Source organism: Myotis myotis, unplaced genomic scaffold (assembly GCF_014108235.1).
Source record: "Myotis myotis isolate mMyoMyo1 unplaced genomic scaffold, mMyoMyo1.p scaffold_m19_p_1, whole genome shotgun sequence".
Taxonomy (NCBI): Eukaryota; Metazoa; Chordata; class Mammalia; order Chiroptera; family Vespertilionidae; genus Myotis; species Myotis myotis.
This window is the reverse complement of record NW_023416313.1, coordinates 89861239-89880271: the sequence shown is the minus strand read 5'-3', so window position 1 is coordinate 89880271 and position 19033 is coordinate 89861239. Positions and strand designations below refer to the sequence as shown.

At 39.5% G+C, this 19033-nt stretch overlaps 1 protein-coding gene across 1 annotated transcript in view; it reads right to left on the bottom strand.

Moving 5' to 3' along the window:
• Positions 1-13979, bottom strand: part of TACR3 (tachykinin receptor 3) — a 54503-nt gene extending 40524 nt beyond the window's left edge. The window contains exon 1 of the mRNA XM_036344390.1: positions 13422-13979. Coding sequence (XP_036200283.1) covers positions 13422-13957 — 536 coding nt within the window. The 5' untranslated portion in view covers positions 13958-13979. The remainder of the gene's footprint in view (positions 1-13421) is intronic.
• Between the last annotated feature and the right edge of the window lie 5054 nt (positions 13980-19033).

Sequence of the window (19033 nt, the reverse complement as noted above, 5' to 3'; positions counted from 1 at the left end):
TATAACTTTACTTACTCAGTAACTGATCATTTTCCATTTTTTAATTGTTCTTGGTATCTTGTATAATTCTTTTTTTTGACAATATTTTTATTAAACTCTCTGGATCTTTTCTTGTTTCTACACATTTCAAAATGAAGACAGAGTGCTATCTTCAGATGATTACTTGATTATATTAACCATGCAAAGAACATTTGTCTGAAGTGATATGGATTTTACTGTTTTCTAGTTTGATTCTGGCCACAGCAATGTTTTAGCTTGTAAATGACAAACATAAGTTGCTGTTTGACTTCCATGCAAAATAAAGATTGGTTGCAACAGTTGCTCATGACCCATAAAATTTCAACTTTTGGCCTATGGTACTAGAACATTTTTTGCTTGGACAAATCACTAGAAATACAACCTTTCTTCAACCTGCAATTTTTAGACAAATTTTATTGTGCACTTTTCTATAACAGTTCTAAATTAACTTAAGAATGAATGAATTATTATTGTCAGTGAATTTTGAAGTGAATGAGTATTTATGAAAATAAACCTATATATAAACATTCATATGAGTGTACATATATAACAGGGACTTCAAAATATTATCCAGCAAAAAAGAAGTCACTTGTTCATTTATTCAAAATTTTTTATTTGAATAAATAAAATGTATACACTGGCATTTGAGGAAAATTACATTTAAAGAATAAATTATCAAAATAGTGAAAGTATTAGACTTTCATTGCATATGCTTTCAATTTAAATTTAGCAATTAATTTTATCTATTTAACTATTTATATATTTATTTATTAAATATCAAGCATTTATTTTCAACTATTTCTTAAATGCCAACAACTTTTTCAGGATTGTGCGACATACTTTGGCTATGTTGATAAACAAAATAGATGTTGTTCCTAATCTTGTGGAGTCGGAGTCTAATGTAGAAGAAATATATTATTAAAATAGACAGAACATAGGTAAGAAATTATTATCTAACTAGAGGCTCGGTGCACAAAATTCATGCGCAGGTGGTGTGTGTGTCCCTCAGCCCAGCCTGCACCCTCTCCAATCTGGGACCCCTCGAGGGATGTCCTACTGCCCACTGGGATCAGGCCTAAACGGGCAGTCGAACATCCCTCTCACAATCCAGGACTGCTGGCTCCCAACCGCTCGCCAGCCTGCCTGCCTGATTGCCCGTAATCGCTTCTGCCTGCCAGCCTGATCAACGCCTAACTGCTCCCTTGCCAGCCTGATCTATGCCTAACTGTTCCCCTGCCAGCCTGGTCGCCCCCAACTGCCCTCCCCTGCTGGCCCAATCACCCCCAACTGCCCTCCCCTGCAGGTCCGGTTACCCCTAACTGCCCTCCCCTGCAGGCCTGATCACCCCCAACTGCCCTCCCTTTCAGGCCTGGTCCCTTCTAACTGCCCTCCCCTGCAGGCCTAATCACCCACAACTGCCCTCCCCTGCTGGCCATCTTGTGGCAGCCATCTCTTACCACATGGGGCTGGCCATCTTGTGTGTTGGAGTGATGGTCAATTTGCATATTACCTCTTTATTAGATAGGATTGTTGTTTGGGACAACATTACCTCTTCAATATTAGGTAAACTTCCTTGGAGTTTTAGTGTAATGACTGTGTGAGTTCAGCACACGCCCCTCTGATTTCTAAAACCTGCTCCCTGACCTATTTGGTGCCCTCTGTTTTCATTTTTGAATATATATAACATACATTCATCTCACCCAGTATAAACCTGGATAGATAATTGTACTGTCATGTGATTTCCACAAAAAAGCCAATTATAGAAAGCATTTCAGATTTCACAATTTTATTGGATTTACATGTTCAGGGGAGGAAAAACTAGATCACCATTTTTTTCATCCTGATGGTCCCAAACCTGGCTTTCTTTTTTTGTTATACTAACCTGTTATTCTGTCATTTCCTAAAACAGTACATGCACCATCAGTAATCCTGTCACTTATAACCTTTGAGAAATTTAGCCCAGTTCCCCATCTCATCATCAGGCAACTCTGTCTTGTTTAATACTTTAGAAATTCTCCTGAATAAAATTGTTCCCACTGTGTACACTGTGATATTATAAAGACATATATTAGTAATTATAAAGCTTAAAATAGAGAATTTGACCTAATCTGAGGTATAGGTTGAAATGATGGGAGAGACATTCTGTGACCTCCCAGAATTAATTAGAATGAAGGTGGGATTAGAAGAGAAACTGGAACAGCAAGCCCTGAGGTTAGAGAAAGCATGAGGTATTTGAAGAACAAAATAAGGCCAGCTTTTCTATAACCCAGAGGAAGAGAAAAGCAGAAGAATCAAATGAGCTGGAGATGTAGGTATTAAGGATGGCTTCATCAATATAATATAGTCAATATCAACTTAGATTTTCTTTTTTAACAACAAAAGCAATAACTGCTAGCACATTAAATGTTTACTATGTATTAGATACTGTTCTAAGAGCCTTATATAGAAACCATTTAAACTTTAAATTCTAATTATTTATAGCAACCTTAAAACTATTTATATAAAAAATTCTATCTTATTGATAAACATTACATAAAACAGTTTCTCCACAAAATTTCAGACACAGATTTATAAGTGGTTTTCTATGTTGACAATATAAAACTTACTGCTAAAGACTATTTTATGCTTCCTGTACTATCTCTGATGATAAATAATTTAAAAATCAGAATATAATAGGTTATTTTATTCAGGTATACCAGTATTATAAAATTTTAAGTTACTTTTTTTGTAGCATAATTTACTACCTGTATCATTTCTATACTGTGTCAGGAAATTAATGATATGATATGTTATATAACCTTGTATATACCATTTCCAAAGCCCTGCTTTCACAAAGTCAATCATATATTGAATACTTAATTTTGTTAAGATATTAATTTCCAATGGAAATCTTTTAAAACTCTTGGCAGATTATCTTTGTGGAAGTAATACCTTTATAAAAATGTATTTAAAGTTCACATTCACTATAAGTATTTCCAGTATTCAATGTTTTGTAAAGATAAAACAAATTACTATAAATAACAGTGTGCAGTATGCATAACTGTACATGATATTCTATTTGTATATAAGGTAATATGCATACAAAGCCCTTTTTCAGGGCAATAGAAAATAAAGGTAAATCAATTTTACTTCATTTTGTAAGGGGAACAGTTTTTAGATGAAGAAAGAATTCAAGATGTTGCCCAAAGTGGATTTAGAGAGAATAACAGCTAAAAAAACCCTCAGGTAAGATTGATGGAAATGTTATATAATAATAAATGGGTAAAGAAAGTGAAAATTTTAAACAGAAGAATCTCAGGACACTTGCTAGTTTTAGTCAAATATATGGAGTGCTATAATATAGAACAAATATTAGAGCAGTTTGATATCACTATAGAGGGTAGAGCTCAGTTTCTGGAGAAAGATGAATCACATATACTCTCCAAGGCTCCAAGGGTATATGGATTGTCTTCAGTGGTATTAAGATTTTTTTTTTTGGCTCCGTTGTTAAAGGTACTCAGGAATAGAATGAGTGGCAATTTTTTTTATGAATTAAAAGACTATAAACTTCCAAATGAACTGTTGAAATAGAAAAAAGTAGACTTCATCATGACTTTGAGATTCCAAACTTAATCAGAGAAAGGTTGTCTGAAAGCTAATTACTAGTATAATCAGAATTATGACAGGAATCAGGTTGATGAAGACGAGCTAGTGTATTGAAAATTATATATGTTTGAAGTAATTTTAGCTGTATAATTTGCAGATTACTACAAATGTGACTCACATAGAAAATAGTATGAGACCAAATTCCCTTCCATCAACTTCATGATTTGGCTTCCCTATTTATACGCCTTCTAGGCATGTGATTAAATAAAGCTACATATTATATTTGGCACTACAAGTCAAATTCTGGCAGACATTTTCCTTTTTTATATATATTTTTATATATATTTATATATTTTTAAATATATTTTATTGATTTTTTTTTACAGAAGGGAAGGGAGAGGGATAGAGAGTTAGAAATATTGATGAGAAACATCGATCAGCTGCCTCCTGCACACCCCCTACTGGGGATGTGCCCACAACCAAAGTACATGCCCTTGACTGGAATCGAACCTGGGACCCTTCAGTCCGCAGGCTGACGCTCTATCCACTGAGCCAAACTGGTTAGGGCCAGATATTTTTCTTAACCAATAGCAGCACTGAGTTCTATGAAAGTGAGTGGAAACAATTTTATATCTACGCTCCTTCAGTATGAATTACTTCAGAAGAAACATGACTATTACTAATGTATATAAGAATATGTGTATTTCATAAATAAGTTCTTTTACTCTTGGAAAACTAATACTACTTGAGTATGATCATTGTAAATATTATTCATATGTACATATGAGTTTTTCTGAACCTCTTCTCTTTTCATTTCCTTTGTACGGTCATAAATAATATCAGCCCAATTTCTGACATTACCCATTACGTTCTTTACTTCCCTTCCAACTATCAATGCCTGGACTACTAGAACACCATCATTGTGGGTTTCTTTGATGCTACTCTTTTCTAACTTTCTTCACATAGTCTTCAAAATTCTCATTCTAAAATATTTTACTGTTTCTTCACTTCCAACAGGATTAACTGCAATTCTGCACACCCTTTACTATAGTGACACTAAATATCTTACCCTTTCCTCAAGCTGACTATAATGCACAAGTCAGAGCTCCAGGGAAAACAAGGCACACTCAAATGAGAAACTGAAGAGAGCTTAATAAATAGGTCATTTGTAAAATTCAATAAAGAAGCCATTTGAAAGCCCCATTTTCAAATGATGAAAGGACACCAAGTTGAAATGAACGTTCCTAGGATTAGCAATAGCAAAGAGTGGGTGTCCCTCACCCCGGGCCTGAAGGATGAAAGAATCCTATAATCAGAAGTGAGGAGGTGAAGCCTTAGGAGAGAAGCTCTTGACACAAGATATGGCTACAATTGGGCTTTAGCAAATTTGCAGCAATTCTGAAAAGAGGGTGTGGTTCATATATCCTAAAGTTATTCTCTCTTCCTCCTACCGCTTCCAGGTGTCTCCCATTAGGCAAAGCCAAGAAGAGGCCAGACAGCAAGGGACCCCATCCATGCAGTTAGTCCATAGAAATAGCCAGGTGGGGAGGGGGAGGAAAAAAGAGTGCAATAGGTAGAGAATGGATCCCAACTGAAAAGAGGGAAAGCACCCGGATCAAATATCCTTTCACAATTTCATGTTTTTCACATGCTAGTTTCCTGACTGAAATGACTTTCCCCTTGCTCACACCTTATTCTAAAGTTCCACAACTAAGCTCTACGCAGATTACAAAATGTTCACTGTGAATTCTTTCCCTTCTCTACATCCAGTTAATTTTTATCTCCTCAGAGCTCCAGCACATTATGCACTTACTTTGATTTTAGCTTGTTGGAGATACTGATTTTATTCTTCTCTATGTTCTTTGGCACTTAAAAAGTATCTGTAGTAGTCAAATGATTGTTGAATAGTGATTACAAATGGTTATTGAATGTTTGTTTACAAATGAGAATTTCAACACATACTAGTATATTAATTTTTAAATTGCTAAATGGGAATAATGAACAAAACATAGAGTATGATTAGAAGGTAAAAATGACATTAAATGACACAATGTATACAAAGAGATAGACAATGTCAAGCACAGTAGACAATCTAAATTATCCTAAACTATGCCAAATAACATGAAATTAACACTTATGACAAAAACAACAACAAACAAACAACAACAAAAACCCAGCTATAGTGATAAGCTTGAAACAAAAGCAAACAAAAAATAACTTATTTTAAGTGGTCCTTTGGTATTTGTGATTGGCATGGAAAGAGAAATAAGCTTATGCCAAAATTCTGATGTAAGAATTTAAAAAGCTTCTTTTGATATTGTCTCTAGCTCTTCAACAGAAACCTAGTCCATTGGGGCACTAGAGTTATAGTATAGGTTATTTCTCTTCTAATTCTCTCCTTTTTAAAACAAATTCCTGTATGAAAGCAATGAGTAATGAGATCTATGCAACTTTAATTAGGACAACTTGTTCTGAGTGAGTCAGTGATTAAATAAAAATATTTAATGTTACAGTTGGAGACTGTAAGTTCTTTGGGGAAAGTAGGAGTTAATTGCTTTCAATTTTGTCTAATGTGGCTCTACATCAGGTAAAACTTTTTCCTGAAGTAAATAGTGGCAGGTAGCAGTTCCATTGTATTATCCTTAAACTCATAGAGATGATGGTGTACATCAAGCAGAGGATGTCTAAATATTTGAGTATTTAAGTTGTGATGGAATAAATGCTTATTTAACTGTTAATGGAAGAAATTAGATAGTAGATAACCTCTACACTTGGAAAATAAAGATGGAAAATAGAGGCTATTTTCATATCTAATTCAAAATTTTAAATTATATTTTCATGATATCTCAATAAGGTAATTTGAATATAAATTATTCAATGATAGAAAATGATAGGAAAACAATTTGTATTGAGTGTCAAATATATGCAGTCATTATCCTAGATGCTATGAATTTAGTAGTAAACAAAACAAATAATAGCAAATAGAAGAAAAATAAAGCAGAATAAGTAGATAGAAAATGATATGAGGCTACTGTTTTAGATAGTAATCAGGACACATGAGCTACCCTGAGAAATGAAAAGATAACTATTCATTCCTTTGTATGAATAACTTCTCTGTCCTCTTATAACAAACCTACAAATGTAATATACTTTTATTCTAACAGTAAAAAAGAAGGATCTCTTACCCTTTGAGACAGCATGGAGGGACTTGGAGAGTATTATGCTACGCAAAATAAGCCAGTCAGTGAAAGATGTGTATCACATGATCTCACTCATATATGGATTCTAATGAGCAAAATAAATTGATGAACAAGGTCTATCTAGAGATACAGAAGCATGGACCAGACTGACGAATCTCAGAGGGAAGACAGGGGTGATGAATCTCAGAGGGAAGGAAGGGTGGGGAGGTGCATGGGAAGAGATCAACCAAAGAACTTGTATGCATATATGCATAACCCAAGGCCATAGACAATAAGGTAATGGTGGCTGGGGTGGAGGGTGGGGCTGGGAGAGAGGGGTCAATAGAGGAAAAAAGGGGACATGTGTAATACTTTGAACAATACAGATGAAAAATAATAGTATTTCTTCTTTGTTCTCATGGACTTTACATGGGTAGACAGACCAAAATAAAATACACAAAAAAAACCCAATAAACATTAACAAGGAACTAGCTATTTAGTATCTTAGAAGGTGATACATATGATAAAGAAAAAATAAAGCAATTTAAAACAGAGTATTCAGAGCCTAGAAATAGTTCAGGGAATGAGTAACATGGTCACCTGGAGGATGAGTGTTTCACACAGATGTAAGACCCTGAGGTGGAAACATGCCTAATGTGTTGATGAAACAGAGGGGGCCCATGATCGTAGAGCAGAGTGGTGGAGTGCTGAGTAGGCAATAAGGTCAGACAATAGCCTACGACCAGTTACTATAAATTCTTACAGACCACCGTAGGGACATTTGTACTGTGCAATCATCAGCACCGTCCATCTTCAGAACTTTAATTAACACTTTATTTGGTTTTATGTAAAAATGTGCATTTCATTGACCATAGTTAGAAAAGGAAAAAATATAAAAGAAAATAAAATTACCCGAAGTCTCATGATTCAGAGCAAATCAAATCTACATCAACCTTATTGCACATATAGAATTATATCAGACTATTAAACCCCTGGTCCAAAAATTCCTCATGTGTTAGAGATCCCGCTGAGTCTAGCATGGCTCCACCTGTGTCTAATGAAGCCGTGAGGCTGCACACCCCAGTTGTCTGTTTTACAGCATTTATTTAATGTACCAGTGATCAAGCTTCATAAAAATGATTTATACTTAGAGCGATGAGGCACAGGGAAAAAGAGGTACGGGCAGTTCATCGTTCTGGAAAAATGGTCCGTAGCTGAGACCCAGCAAGTGAGAGTCGTAAGTAGAAGACGAAAGAACACTTGGTCATTAAGAAATTGTTAATGGAGCGAAGGTAAGGGACAAGACTCTTTTTTTCCCCAAATTCTATTTGGAACACAGATAGACATCACCAATATTTCAGGCATAGGGCAAAGTTTGTAACTTAGGAATTTTGCAGATTTGGGTGTAACAATGTGCCAAAACAGCTATCTGGAGAAGGACATGGGGTTTTTGTTTGTTTGTTTGTTTGGTTTTTCAATTGATATCTGAGAGGAAGGGAGAGGGAGAGATAGAAACATCAATGATGAGAGAGAATTATTTCTTGGCTTCCTCCTGCATGTCCCACACCAGGAATCAAGCCTGCAAAACCGGGCATGTGCCCTGACCAGGAATTGAACCGTGACCTCCTGGTTCATAGGTTGACACTCAACCACTGAGCAACTCAGGCTGGGCAGACATGGCTTCTTCCTCCCAAGAAACCGTCATGTTCTGTACCAGAGTGTTGGCATTGCTCGCCTCTCCTCCCCTCCCTACCGATTCCCTCCCCGACTCTCTTCTCCTTTCCTCTTCTCCTCTGTTCTCTTCTCTTCTCTCTGGCCAGAGTGTGGTGAGGAGAATGGAAGTGCTAAATTGCCTATTGATACACTCTTGTCACACCTCCCTAGGGAGTCTTTGAAATAATTGGGGGAATAGCAAGAAATGGTTTATAAGTAAAGGTTATGGAATAAAAAATATTCATTTTAATGTTACTACATTTATACACATGTGTCTGGAGATTTGGGAAAATTGATCTTATATTCAAACATGATTTTTTTCTATCTTTGAATAAGAAGTACAAATTGTAGAAAGCACCAGTGATTCATAAATTTCCTAAAAGTAACCTTTCCTAAAACATAGGAAAAATTGACCAAAGTTTTTATATCCATAATATGTATAGCATTGTAACATTTACCACAATACATTGAACTAATTTCATTCATTTATAACATCTACGTTGTTGTATAAATTGTTATGTCGTATAATCCAGAAGAAAACCAATTAGATAAGAGAATAAATTGAAGGTCTCTATTCAAAACTGAAAAACAAACCCATGAAAGTGTAAGAGATCACTTGGAGTGAGATTCAGGCTTCATGATTTTTATAACTATTTTTTAATTGCCCATAATAAATTTCAAAGAAATAGAGGTCCTATGAATATGTTGCATAACAGCTTTATGAAAAATAATATTCCTGAAGAAATTAAGAAAACAATGAGTAGTATATAACATAGATTTTTATCTATTTGGCTAAAAATATAACTTAGGCCTAGCTGGTTTAGCTCAGTGGCTAGAGCAGTGGTTCTCAACCTTCCTAATGCCGCGACCCTTTAATACAGTTCCTCATGTTGTGGTGACCCTCAACTATAAAATTATTTTCATTGTTACTTCATAACTGTAAGTTTGCTACTGTTATGAATCGTAATGTAAATATCTAATATGCAGAATGTATTTTCATTGTTACAAATTGAACATAATTAAAGCAAAGTGATTAATCACAAAAAAATATGTAATTATATATGTGTTTCCCGATGGTCTTAGGCGACCCCTGTGAAAGGGTCGTTCGACCCCCAAAGGGGTCACAACCCACAGGTTGAGAACCGCTGAGCTAGAGCATCAGCCTGTGGACTAAAGGGTACCAAGTTCGATTCCGGTCAAGGGCACATGCCTGGGTTTTGGGCTGATCCCCAGTAGGGGATGTGCAGGAGGCAGCCGACCAATGATTCGCTCCCATCATTGATAATTTAGTCTCTCTCTCTCTCCCTTCCTCTCTGGACTCAATAAAAATATATTTTAAAATAAATAAATAAATAGATAAATAAATAAATAAAAATATAATTTAGTTCAGTTAGATTAAATGTTTTTAAATAATTATTCATGTCAGGTATGTTCCTATGTTTAAATAATGTAAATTTTTTTTACTATCTTTGTTAATGTTTTTGAACTATAAAATAAAATGTATTACATTACTTAAGGTTTTCAGGTAAGAAATAGTGAATGTCACCTTCAAAATTCTGTAATTAAATATTCCAATCAATACTAGACCATGTGCCCAGAAATTGTCCTTTACTCTATGTTTACTTAGATTTTCTAACTTAAACTAAAAATGTACTTAGAAAATATAAGAAAATATTTCCTATTTTCTAATGTCTCCATATATTGAATGGCACATTCACACACACACACATACACACAGGAATTATTTCACAATGAAGAATCACTTTTCCTACCACCATCCCTAAATTTGCCATTTTAAAATGTAACAATTAAATATAACATCTAAAAGATGCTAAGCTTTCTCAGGATTATGCAGTAGAGCCAAGATCCAAATCACTGCAGGCAGTCTATTCCCAGGCCAATGCTCTCCTGTGCTTCTACATTATTATGGCTCCTAAGAAGTTGTGATGACTGCAGGGTTTAATTCAGTGGTTCTCACCCTTCTGGCCCTTTAAATACAGTTCCTCATGTTGTGACCCAATCATAAAATTATTTTCGTTGCTACTTCATAACTGTAATGTTGCTACTGTTATGAATTGTAATGTAAATATCTGATATGCAGGATGGTCTTAGGCGACCCCTGTGAAAGGGTCATTCGACCGCCAAAGGGGTCGCGACCCACAGATTGAGAACCGCTAGTTTAATTAGACAAAGTTCTTCCTTCAACTAAATGAGAATTTAAGACTTGTTTATGCTATATATCTTACATGTATGTATAACACATCTTTCATAAATATTATGTATATCTTAATTGAGAATGTAGATGTTAGAAAAGTATTAATAGAACAGATAATATAATAAAAACATTGTCATTTTTATTCATTTATGACATGTGCCATTCAATACCAATTTCACATACACTAAATTTTCATCAAATTTCATGATGCACTAATAAAATTTCAAGAATATAGTGAGAAACAAAAATAGGACCAGAGTCATAGAAGCATTGAACAGACTGTCCAACCTATGATGGAAGGCAGGGCGTTGGGAGGTGAGGGGGTAAGAGATCAATCAAAGGACTTGTATGCATGCATATGAGCATAACCAATGGACACAGACAGTAGGGGGTTGAAGGCATGTGCTGGGGGGTGGGGGCGGCTGGGGAGAGGTCAATGGGGGACAAAGGAGACTCATGTAATACTTTAAACAATAAAGAATTAAAAAAATAAAGTACATTGATTTACAAATAATAAAAAGAATATAGTGAGAATTTCTTAACATGATATGCTAATGCCTCTCCCCCTGATCACATTAAAAATTATGTGCTTGTGCCCAGCTGGCGTGGCTCAGTGGTTGAACATTGACCTATGAACCAGGAGGTCAGGGTTCGATTCCCAGATGCCGGGGTTGCGGGCTTGATCCCCAGTTTGGGGTGTTCAGGATGCAGCTAATCAATGACTTTCTCTAATCATTGATGTTTCTATCTCTCTCTCCTTCTACCTTCCTCTCTGAAATCAATAAAAATATTGTTTTAAAAAATTATGTGCTTGCAAGAAATACAAAAGACAAAAAAAAAAAAAAAAAGAAGAAACAAAGACAAAATAAAAAAGAAAGGTGCTCAAACCAAAGCAACATTCATTTCTATCTTGAAGCAATTTTGCCTGTTCCCCAATTTGGGGCTGATATTGCTGCTGCTTCTTATTTCTGTCCCTCCTGAAATGAAGGGTTGAGACACATGTAGAAAATCAGAGGTAAAGGGGAAAGGGATGATTGATAGTTTCAGAGGTAGTAAAAAAAAATATGTGATTTTGTGCTTATTTCTCCTATTTAGTGGCAAGTAACCACTGTTCCTTCAGTTTAACTCTCTGGGTCTGGCATCCGAAACAGTGTCTAAAGATGTTATCAATACCTTTGTGCTCACTATTTCAAAATAGTAAACACAAAGGATACACTTATGGAAAGAACTTGTGTTAAATTGGTGGCTTAATGCAGTAAGAATTGATATTACAGCCTCATTTTATTTTGAAACAGTCTTGTTAATGTAAAAAACAAAATGCTCCTTTCCAGCGGTGAGAATATTGAGACTTGCAGGTAAAGTGAAATCATCCCTGTATATTCCATGCAGCTGTCAATCACAAAACTGAGACTGAAATCAACTGGCCTGGTCCATTTTTTAGCATAATGTTGAATTAAAGTGTAACCAGCTTCAATAACAGGTGGGAGCTTACCATTGTTCTAACACAGGCATGCATATTTCATGATGTCCAATATAAGAAAGCAAATGCACACAGAAACACTTAAAACTGAAACATGAGAACAAGTGTTGGAGGCCCATCCAGCTCTTTAAATTTGTTTGAGCATCTCAGAATCTCCTCTGTAGAAGAGGGAACAACGTAAAAGTTACCTTAAACAGCTATAAATTAGTATGTCTCATTTCTTTTAAAAAATTTTATTGAATTTATTGGGGTGGCATTGTTTAATAAAATTATATAGGTTTCAGGTGACGGTTGTATAACACATCATCTGTATATTGTATTGTGTTCACCACCTCAAGTCAAGTCTCCTTCCATCACCATTTCTACCCCCTTCACCCTCTTCTATCTCCCTTAACCCCTCTTAGTCACCATTCGGCTGTCTGTGTCTTTGAGTTTTGCTTTGTTTTTTCCTTTGCTGAATCCCTTCACCTTTTTACCCAACCCAACTCCCCTTCCCTCTGACAGCTGTCGTCTGTTCTCGAACCATTTATTCCTTGAACTCTTTGCTACTCATTATCTGAAAGATTGGATGTAACGTTTGAGGCACAGGGTTTACCCCGCTCCCAGTCTCCGCAGACTACTGGAAGTAACCTGTGCCAGAGACACTGGCTGGTGGCAATCTTTGGGAAGGGGTTTCTAGCCTCGGATGGATGGATGCTCCATGACTGGGAGGCCAAACCGGTGTTGGCCTTGGCATAAAGATAGGGAATGGATGGGTGGGGATGTAGACCCGCAAACCAGAGAGCAGAAGTTAGAGAAGACGTTGACTCTGTCCATTCCTCTAACATAGAGATGGAAGGCCCCAAAAGTTCATTTCACAGGGATGTAAGTTCTGCGGCAGTAGTTTGAAGCCATTTGATAAACTCGCTAGTATTGTTTCTAGCTGACTTTGTCCTACCTGGAATGGCAGATTTTCTCATCTCCCTCATCGGCCTCCTTCTGTCCCTCTAGATGCCCTCAGTGCCGATCAAGGGGTTGGGTGAGTGGGGGAAGCCTTAGAAACAGACACTGGTTCACCCCTGCAGGACTGACTATACATGGGTCCCTGACCTCCTTTCTCCAAGAACTCCTTCCCAGACTGGTTCCTTTTATCACCAAACCCATCTTGTCACCGTTTTCCTTTGTAACTTTATCCCCCCAACCCCGCTCTCCCCTCTCCCTTCTCCCTCCTTCCTTCCTGTTACCTCCTCACCTGTCCACCGAAATGGCCGTCATAGAGTAGATGCTGGCGAACACCGCCGTGATGGGAAAGAAATTCTGGAAGCGACAGTAGTTGGCGCCGAAGTACCACTCACTGTGAAGCGCGTAGATGAAGTTGACCAAGGTGTTGAAGGCGGCCATGGAGGCGTCGGAGAAAGCCAGGTTCACGAGGAAGTAGTTGGTGACGGTCCTCATGCGCTTGTGGGCCAGGATGATCCAGATGACGATGAGATTCCCGAAGACCGCCACGGCCACCACCACGCTGTAGGCGAGGGACCAGAGCGCGATTCGCCAGGACGGCTGCACGAACTGGTTGGTGAGGTTGGCCCGGGGCTGCAAGGGCTCGGGGGAGGTCGCGGGCAGTCCCGGCGCGGAGGACGAGGCGGACAGGTTGCCGTCCCGGGCCAGCAGCTGCAGCCACGCAGCCTCGGCCACCCCCGCCGCGAGCGCTTCGCTCAGGTTCCGGGCGCCAGCGCCAGCTCCTCCCGCGCCCGCCGTCCAGTTCCAGGCTGCGGGGAGAGAGGCCATCGCCGCGGGTCTGGAGCCCTGGATCTGCCCACTCACCCGCGGCCAGCCCGAGCCGAGCCTCCTGAAGCTCTTCGCCTCCTGGTCCCTGGAAGCGCCGCAGGGAAGGTGCGAGCGGCTCCCCTGGCTGGCGAAGGGATGCGATGAGCCAGCAAGTGATGGGGAGGACGGGCGCCACTTAGTCCAAGGAGTTTGAGACTTTGGCAGGATTGAGATGGTTGGGGCGATGTTAGGGCTGTCACCCGCCAGGATCTCGGGGTCCGCCCTGGCGGGAGCTCCGCACACCTGCTGGAGCACTGAGGTCCCGGCGCCTGGCGCGCTTTATAGTCTCCTAGTCCCCCACTTTGGTGACGTCGTGGGGGCTCCGGAGCTAACCAACCGCTTCGATGCGCTCCTTTCCTCCACCCGCCCTTCCTAGTTCATTCATTCGCTACCCGCCGCCCAGCAGCTGGGTCTTGGCGGGAGGTCGTGCTCCGGGAGGGGCTGCACTGTCTCAGATGTAATTAAAATCTCTCCAAGATTGTTTTTCCACTTTTAACTTCAAGATGTTTTGCTGAGGTCCCTGCTCTCAGGCGTTTACTGTTCCTTTTCTAAACCAATTAAACCGTTCACGGGTAAATCAAAAGCACACCCCAGGGGATTTTTTTCTGAGAGGAGGGGCGTAGGGGGGGGGGGCGCAGGGGGGTAGCTTGCCGAGGGCTGTGGGCACAGCTAGCCATGCCCGGTGGGTGTGTTGTGTTACTGGCTTTTGGAATGCCACTCAACTTTCTGCACGTGTGCTTATGTTAGCACTTCTCAGACCCCTTTTCCTCCAGCTCCCACTTTCAAATCCAGTCGCCCTCTTCCTCTAATCTCAAGCTCCAGGACAGACGATGGTTTCCCCTGGAGGATTCTGCCCTGGGTGGCATGCATGACGCACAGGGGGTATACCAGAAACCCCCCAGTTGTATTTTCTTGAAAAAAGAAGCAACAACAATTGGATTTCTTTATTTCTCTGGTATAAACGTATCCTGTAAGCAATCTAAATGCATACACTTGGTTATACAGTTGTGCACATCTGGCCCTTGGGTTTTCAAGGCCTGACCGTGAGGACACAGTGATGAAGATGAACAGCAAGATCCTTAGTTTCCTGGGCAGGTGGGCAGGCAGGACACAGTGATGAAGATGAACAGCAAGATCCTTAGTTTCCTGGGCAGGTGGGCAGGCCTGACTTCTGAGCTTTGGCTGGAGCCGGTGAGCTGGAGTGCACTGTGGAATGCGAGCTGGAGAAAATAGTCTGTGATTAGATAGATTTTATAGACAATGTATCTGTGTGTTCCAGAGGCTATGCTCTCTTTTACTAGTTTCTTGGGGTAGGTGTGCAGGGATTTCTGTTAAACATCACTTAGCAATCTCCTGAAAACACTTGGAATCTTTCAACCTCAGTTTTCTCATTTGAAAATGAAAATATATATATACTTTATAGAGTAATTATAAGGATGAGTGGTTTCAACAATTCCTTCAACAACACTGGGCAAGATGGAGACCTCAGTGAGTATTAGCTGTTTCCCTCTTGTTATTGTTTTGCGTTTTCATCTAAATGTTTTCAGGTAGCCGAAACCAGTTTGGCTCAGTGGATAGAGCGTCGGCCTGCGGACTGAAAGGTCCCAGGTTCGATTCCGGTCAAGGGCATGTACCTGGGTTGCGGGCACATCCCCAGTGGGGGATGTGCAGGAGGCGGCTGATCGATGTTTCTCTCTCATCGATGTTTCTGACTCTCTATCTCTCTCCTTTCCTCTCTGTAAAAATTCAATAAAATATATAAAAAAAAAAATAAATGTTTTCAGGTAAAATGAATCTGAAGGAGTTTGCTTTACTTCAAACAGAGGTACCTTCTAATTTGTGAATATTCTGTATTGTTTAATTTCCCAGTTCAGAATATGTTCTTTAAAAATCCTGCAATGATATGGCACAAATGGACATAGGGTGACTGGTCATGACTAGTGTTTTCCATTTTGTATTTTTTATGATGAAAACAGTAGTGTATAGAAATAAGTTTGAGGCAACCTGATAATTACATTGACAAAACCCTGCTTCAAGGTAAATGCATGCTGAAAGTGATAATTATCAAAGGTTATTATTTCCCAAAGAGGCCTGTGAAAATATATGATAAATGATAAGAGATTTTAACAGAGATTTCATATTTCCTGCTTACTAAAATTCTAAATTAAACAAATTTTAAAGGCAAGTTACTTCTTTCTGCCAATTTATCATCTAGAAATTACTTGAGTTACAAATGAAAGCCTCTTTCTTCCCTAATCAAATCGTGAATTTTTAAAAATTTCTTTGTATGGTACACACCATTTATCCTATCTAATAAAGGGAATATGCAAATTGACTGTCACATCATCACAAAGATGACTGTACCCACAGAAGAGGTGGGCTTTTCATAACACAAGTTGGCTGCACCCACTGCAGAGTCCGAGTTCCTGTAACGAGCCTTACTGAGCAATCAGCAGGGACCTGAGGCTGCGTGGCTCTGGGCCAGGGCAGGGGACCTGAGGCTGCACCCCCTGCCCAGGGGGGCTTGACAGGGGACCTCAGGCCATGACCCCCGCCTGGTGCCTGGCCAGGGGACCTGAGGCTGTGTCCCTTGCCCAGCAGGGCTTGACAGGGGACCTGAGGCGGTGCTCCCCCACTAGGCGAGGCTTGATGGAGGCCCTGAGGCTGCGCCCTCCCCCTCCGTGTCGGGCTGGGGGACCAGAGGCTGTGTCCCTCTCCCAATGGGGCTTAACAGGGGACCTCAGGTCATGCCCCCCTGCCCCAGCGCCGGGCCGGGGGACCTGAGGGTGCACTGGGGGACCTGAGGCTTTGCCCCCTGCCTGATGGGGCTTGACAGGGGACCTGAGGCTGTGCACCACACCCAGTGGGGCTTGACAAGGATGGGGCCGGCTGGGTCTGGATCTCACCCAATGGGGGTGGGTCCGTCTGGGTCTGGGTCTCGGGTGATTTTGAGGCACTGTGGGTGGGCGGGGACTTGACTCTGGGTCCTATGGCGTGCCCCAGACTTTGATAGGAGGAAGATTTTCATATATATTTTACTAATTTTCTTTTATCTCTGGCACTTCTATTATAGAGAAAGGGCAAATAGCAATATTAAAATTTTCCTCTAATTAATCTCCTTTTAATGTGCATGAATTTTGTGCACCGGGCCACAAGTTAAAATTATAAAATGGATTGCCCAACTGGCATGGCTCAGTAGTTGAGTGCCAACCTATGAACCAGGAGGTCATGGTTCGATTCCCAGTCAGGGCACATTCCTGGGTTGTGGACTCAATCCCCAGTGTGGGGTGTGCAGGAGGCAGTGAATCTATCAATTATTTTCTTATATCATTAATGTTTCTATCTCTTTCCCTCTCCCTCCCCCCCGAAATCAATTTAAAAAATACATTAAAGTAAATAAAAATATTATAAAATGGATCATTGTGGTGGTTTGGTAATTATGTATATTTTGATCAAATGTTTTAAGTTGTAAAATTACTTGGTTGTGTAGAAATTCATTCAGTTTACACTGTTGCTTTACTTATCCATACAGAGTATCATAAGTCTGTGATTCTGTTTTCCTTGTATTTACATGTGGGTGGAGATGATATGACAAAAAATAAATGGTAATTATGAAATTGAAGTAGTTACAATGCAAGGGGCTTAAAGAGATCTTTTCTTTCAGATGAAAAGAGGGACCCAGGTCATACTTTTCCTTCAAGATCTGCCTTTCTCTCTGTATTCCAGGGTAGTAGTGAGGGTAGTCATTGTTCATTCATTGTTTCAGTCATTCCTCAGGTATGACTTGAGTATACTTCTTTCCAGGAGCTGTACCAAGTACTAAGAATGTGGCAATGAAACAGTCCGATATGAATCCTGTTCTCCTAGAGCAGTGATGACGAACCTTTTGAGCTCAGCGTGTCAGCATTTTGAAAAACCCTAACTTAACTCTGGTGCCGTGTCACATATAGAAATTTTTTGATATTTGCAACCATAGTAAAACAAAGACTTATATTTTTGATATTTATTTTATATATTTAAATGCCATTTAACAAAGAAAAATCAACCAAAAAAATGAGTTCACTTGTCACCTCTGACACGTGTGTCATAGGTTCGCCATCACTGTCCTAGAGCCAGAGTCTATTAGCATTTTTGACGTTCAAGCAAGTATTATGAATAGTAAAATAGGGAAGAAAAGAGAAAAATGGAGTGTGTGACTGAGTGGAAGGATGCTGTACTCACTGGATTCTGTCAACTTTTCTTAAAAAATGGGAAATTTTTTCCAGGCCTTTGTGGCTCAGTTGGTTGATTGTTATTCCCATGCACCCAGAGGTCACCAGTTTGATTCCCAGGTGGGGCACATGCCCTGGTAGGGAGCTTGATCCCAGTAGGGGGCACACAGGATGCAGCCAATTGATCTCTCTCTCTCTCTCTCTCTCTCTCTCTCTCTCTCTCTTCTTCTCTACCCCCCCCCCCCCCGACACACACCCATTGTTGGAAACTGGCAGGACTACGAAAATTCTGGGGTAGCAGAAGACCATATTTACTCTCTGTTTTTGCCTTCCTCCTGAATCCCAGTAGAGGTGTGAAAAGTGGAGCTACGGATTTTTTTTCTAACTTTAGGAGATTGTGCTTATAATTTCCACTCTTCATGGCAGATTTTAGTTCCACCTGAGGTCTTGCATTCTACTCAGCAGATATTAATCTTTATCCAGAGATTTAAACTTATTTTTCTGGAAATACTAGATTAATAGACTTATTGATATTTTTCTGTCTTATTGTGTTGGAGAGATCAGGAGTAATATTTTGGGGGAGGGTGGCGAACTGAGTAAATCATTCTTAAAATGGAAAAGTTCTGATCCTAGCCTTTGCGATGATTACCACTGCTCTTTTTGATTACATGATTTGTTATTTGGCAATGAAAATGTATCTGCTCTGGGGGGTAGGGGAGGCCAGGGCATTGTCAAGGGCGGGAAAAAAAGGCGACATATGTAATACTCTTTGTAATACTTTAAGCAATAAAACAATTTTAAAAAAAGAATCAACCAATGAGTGCAT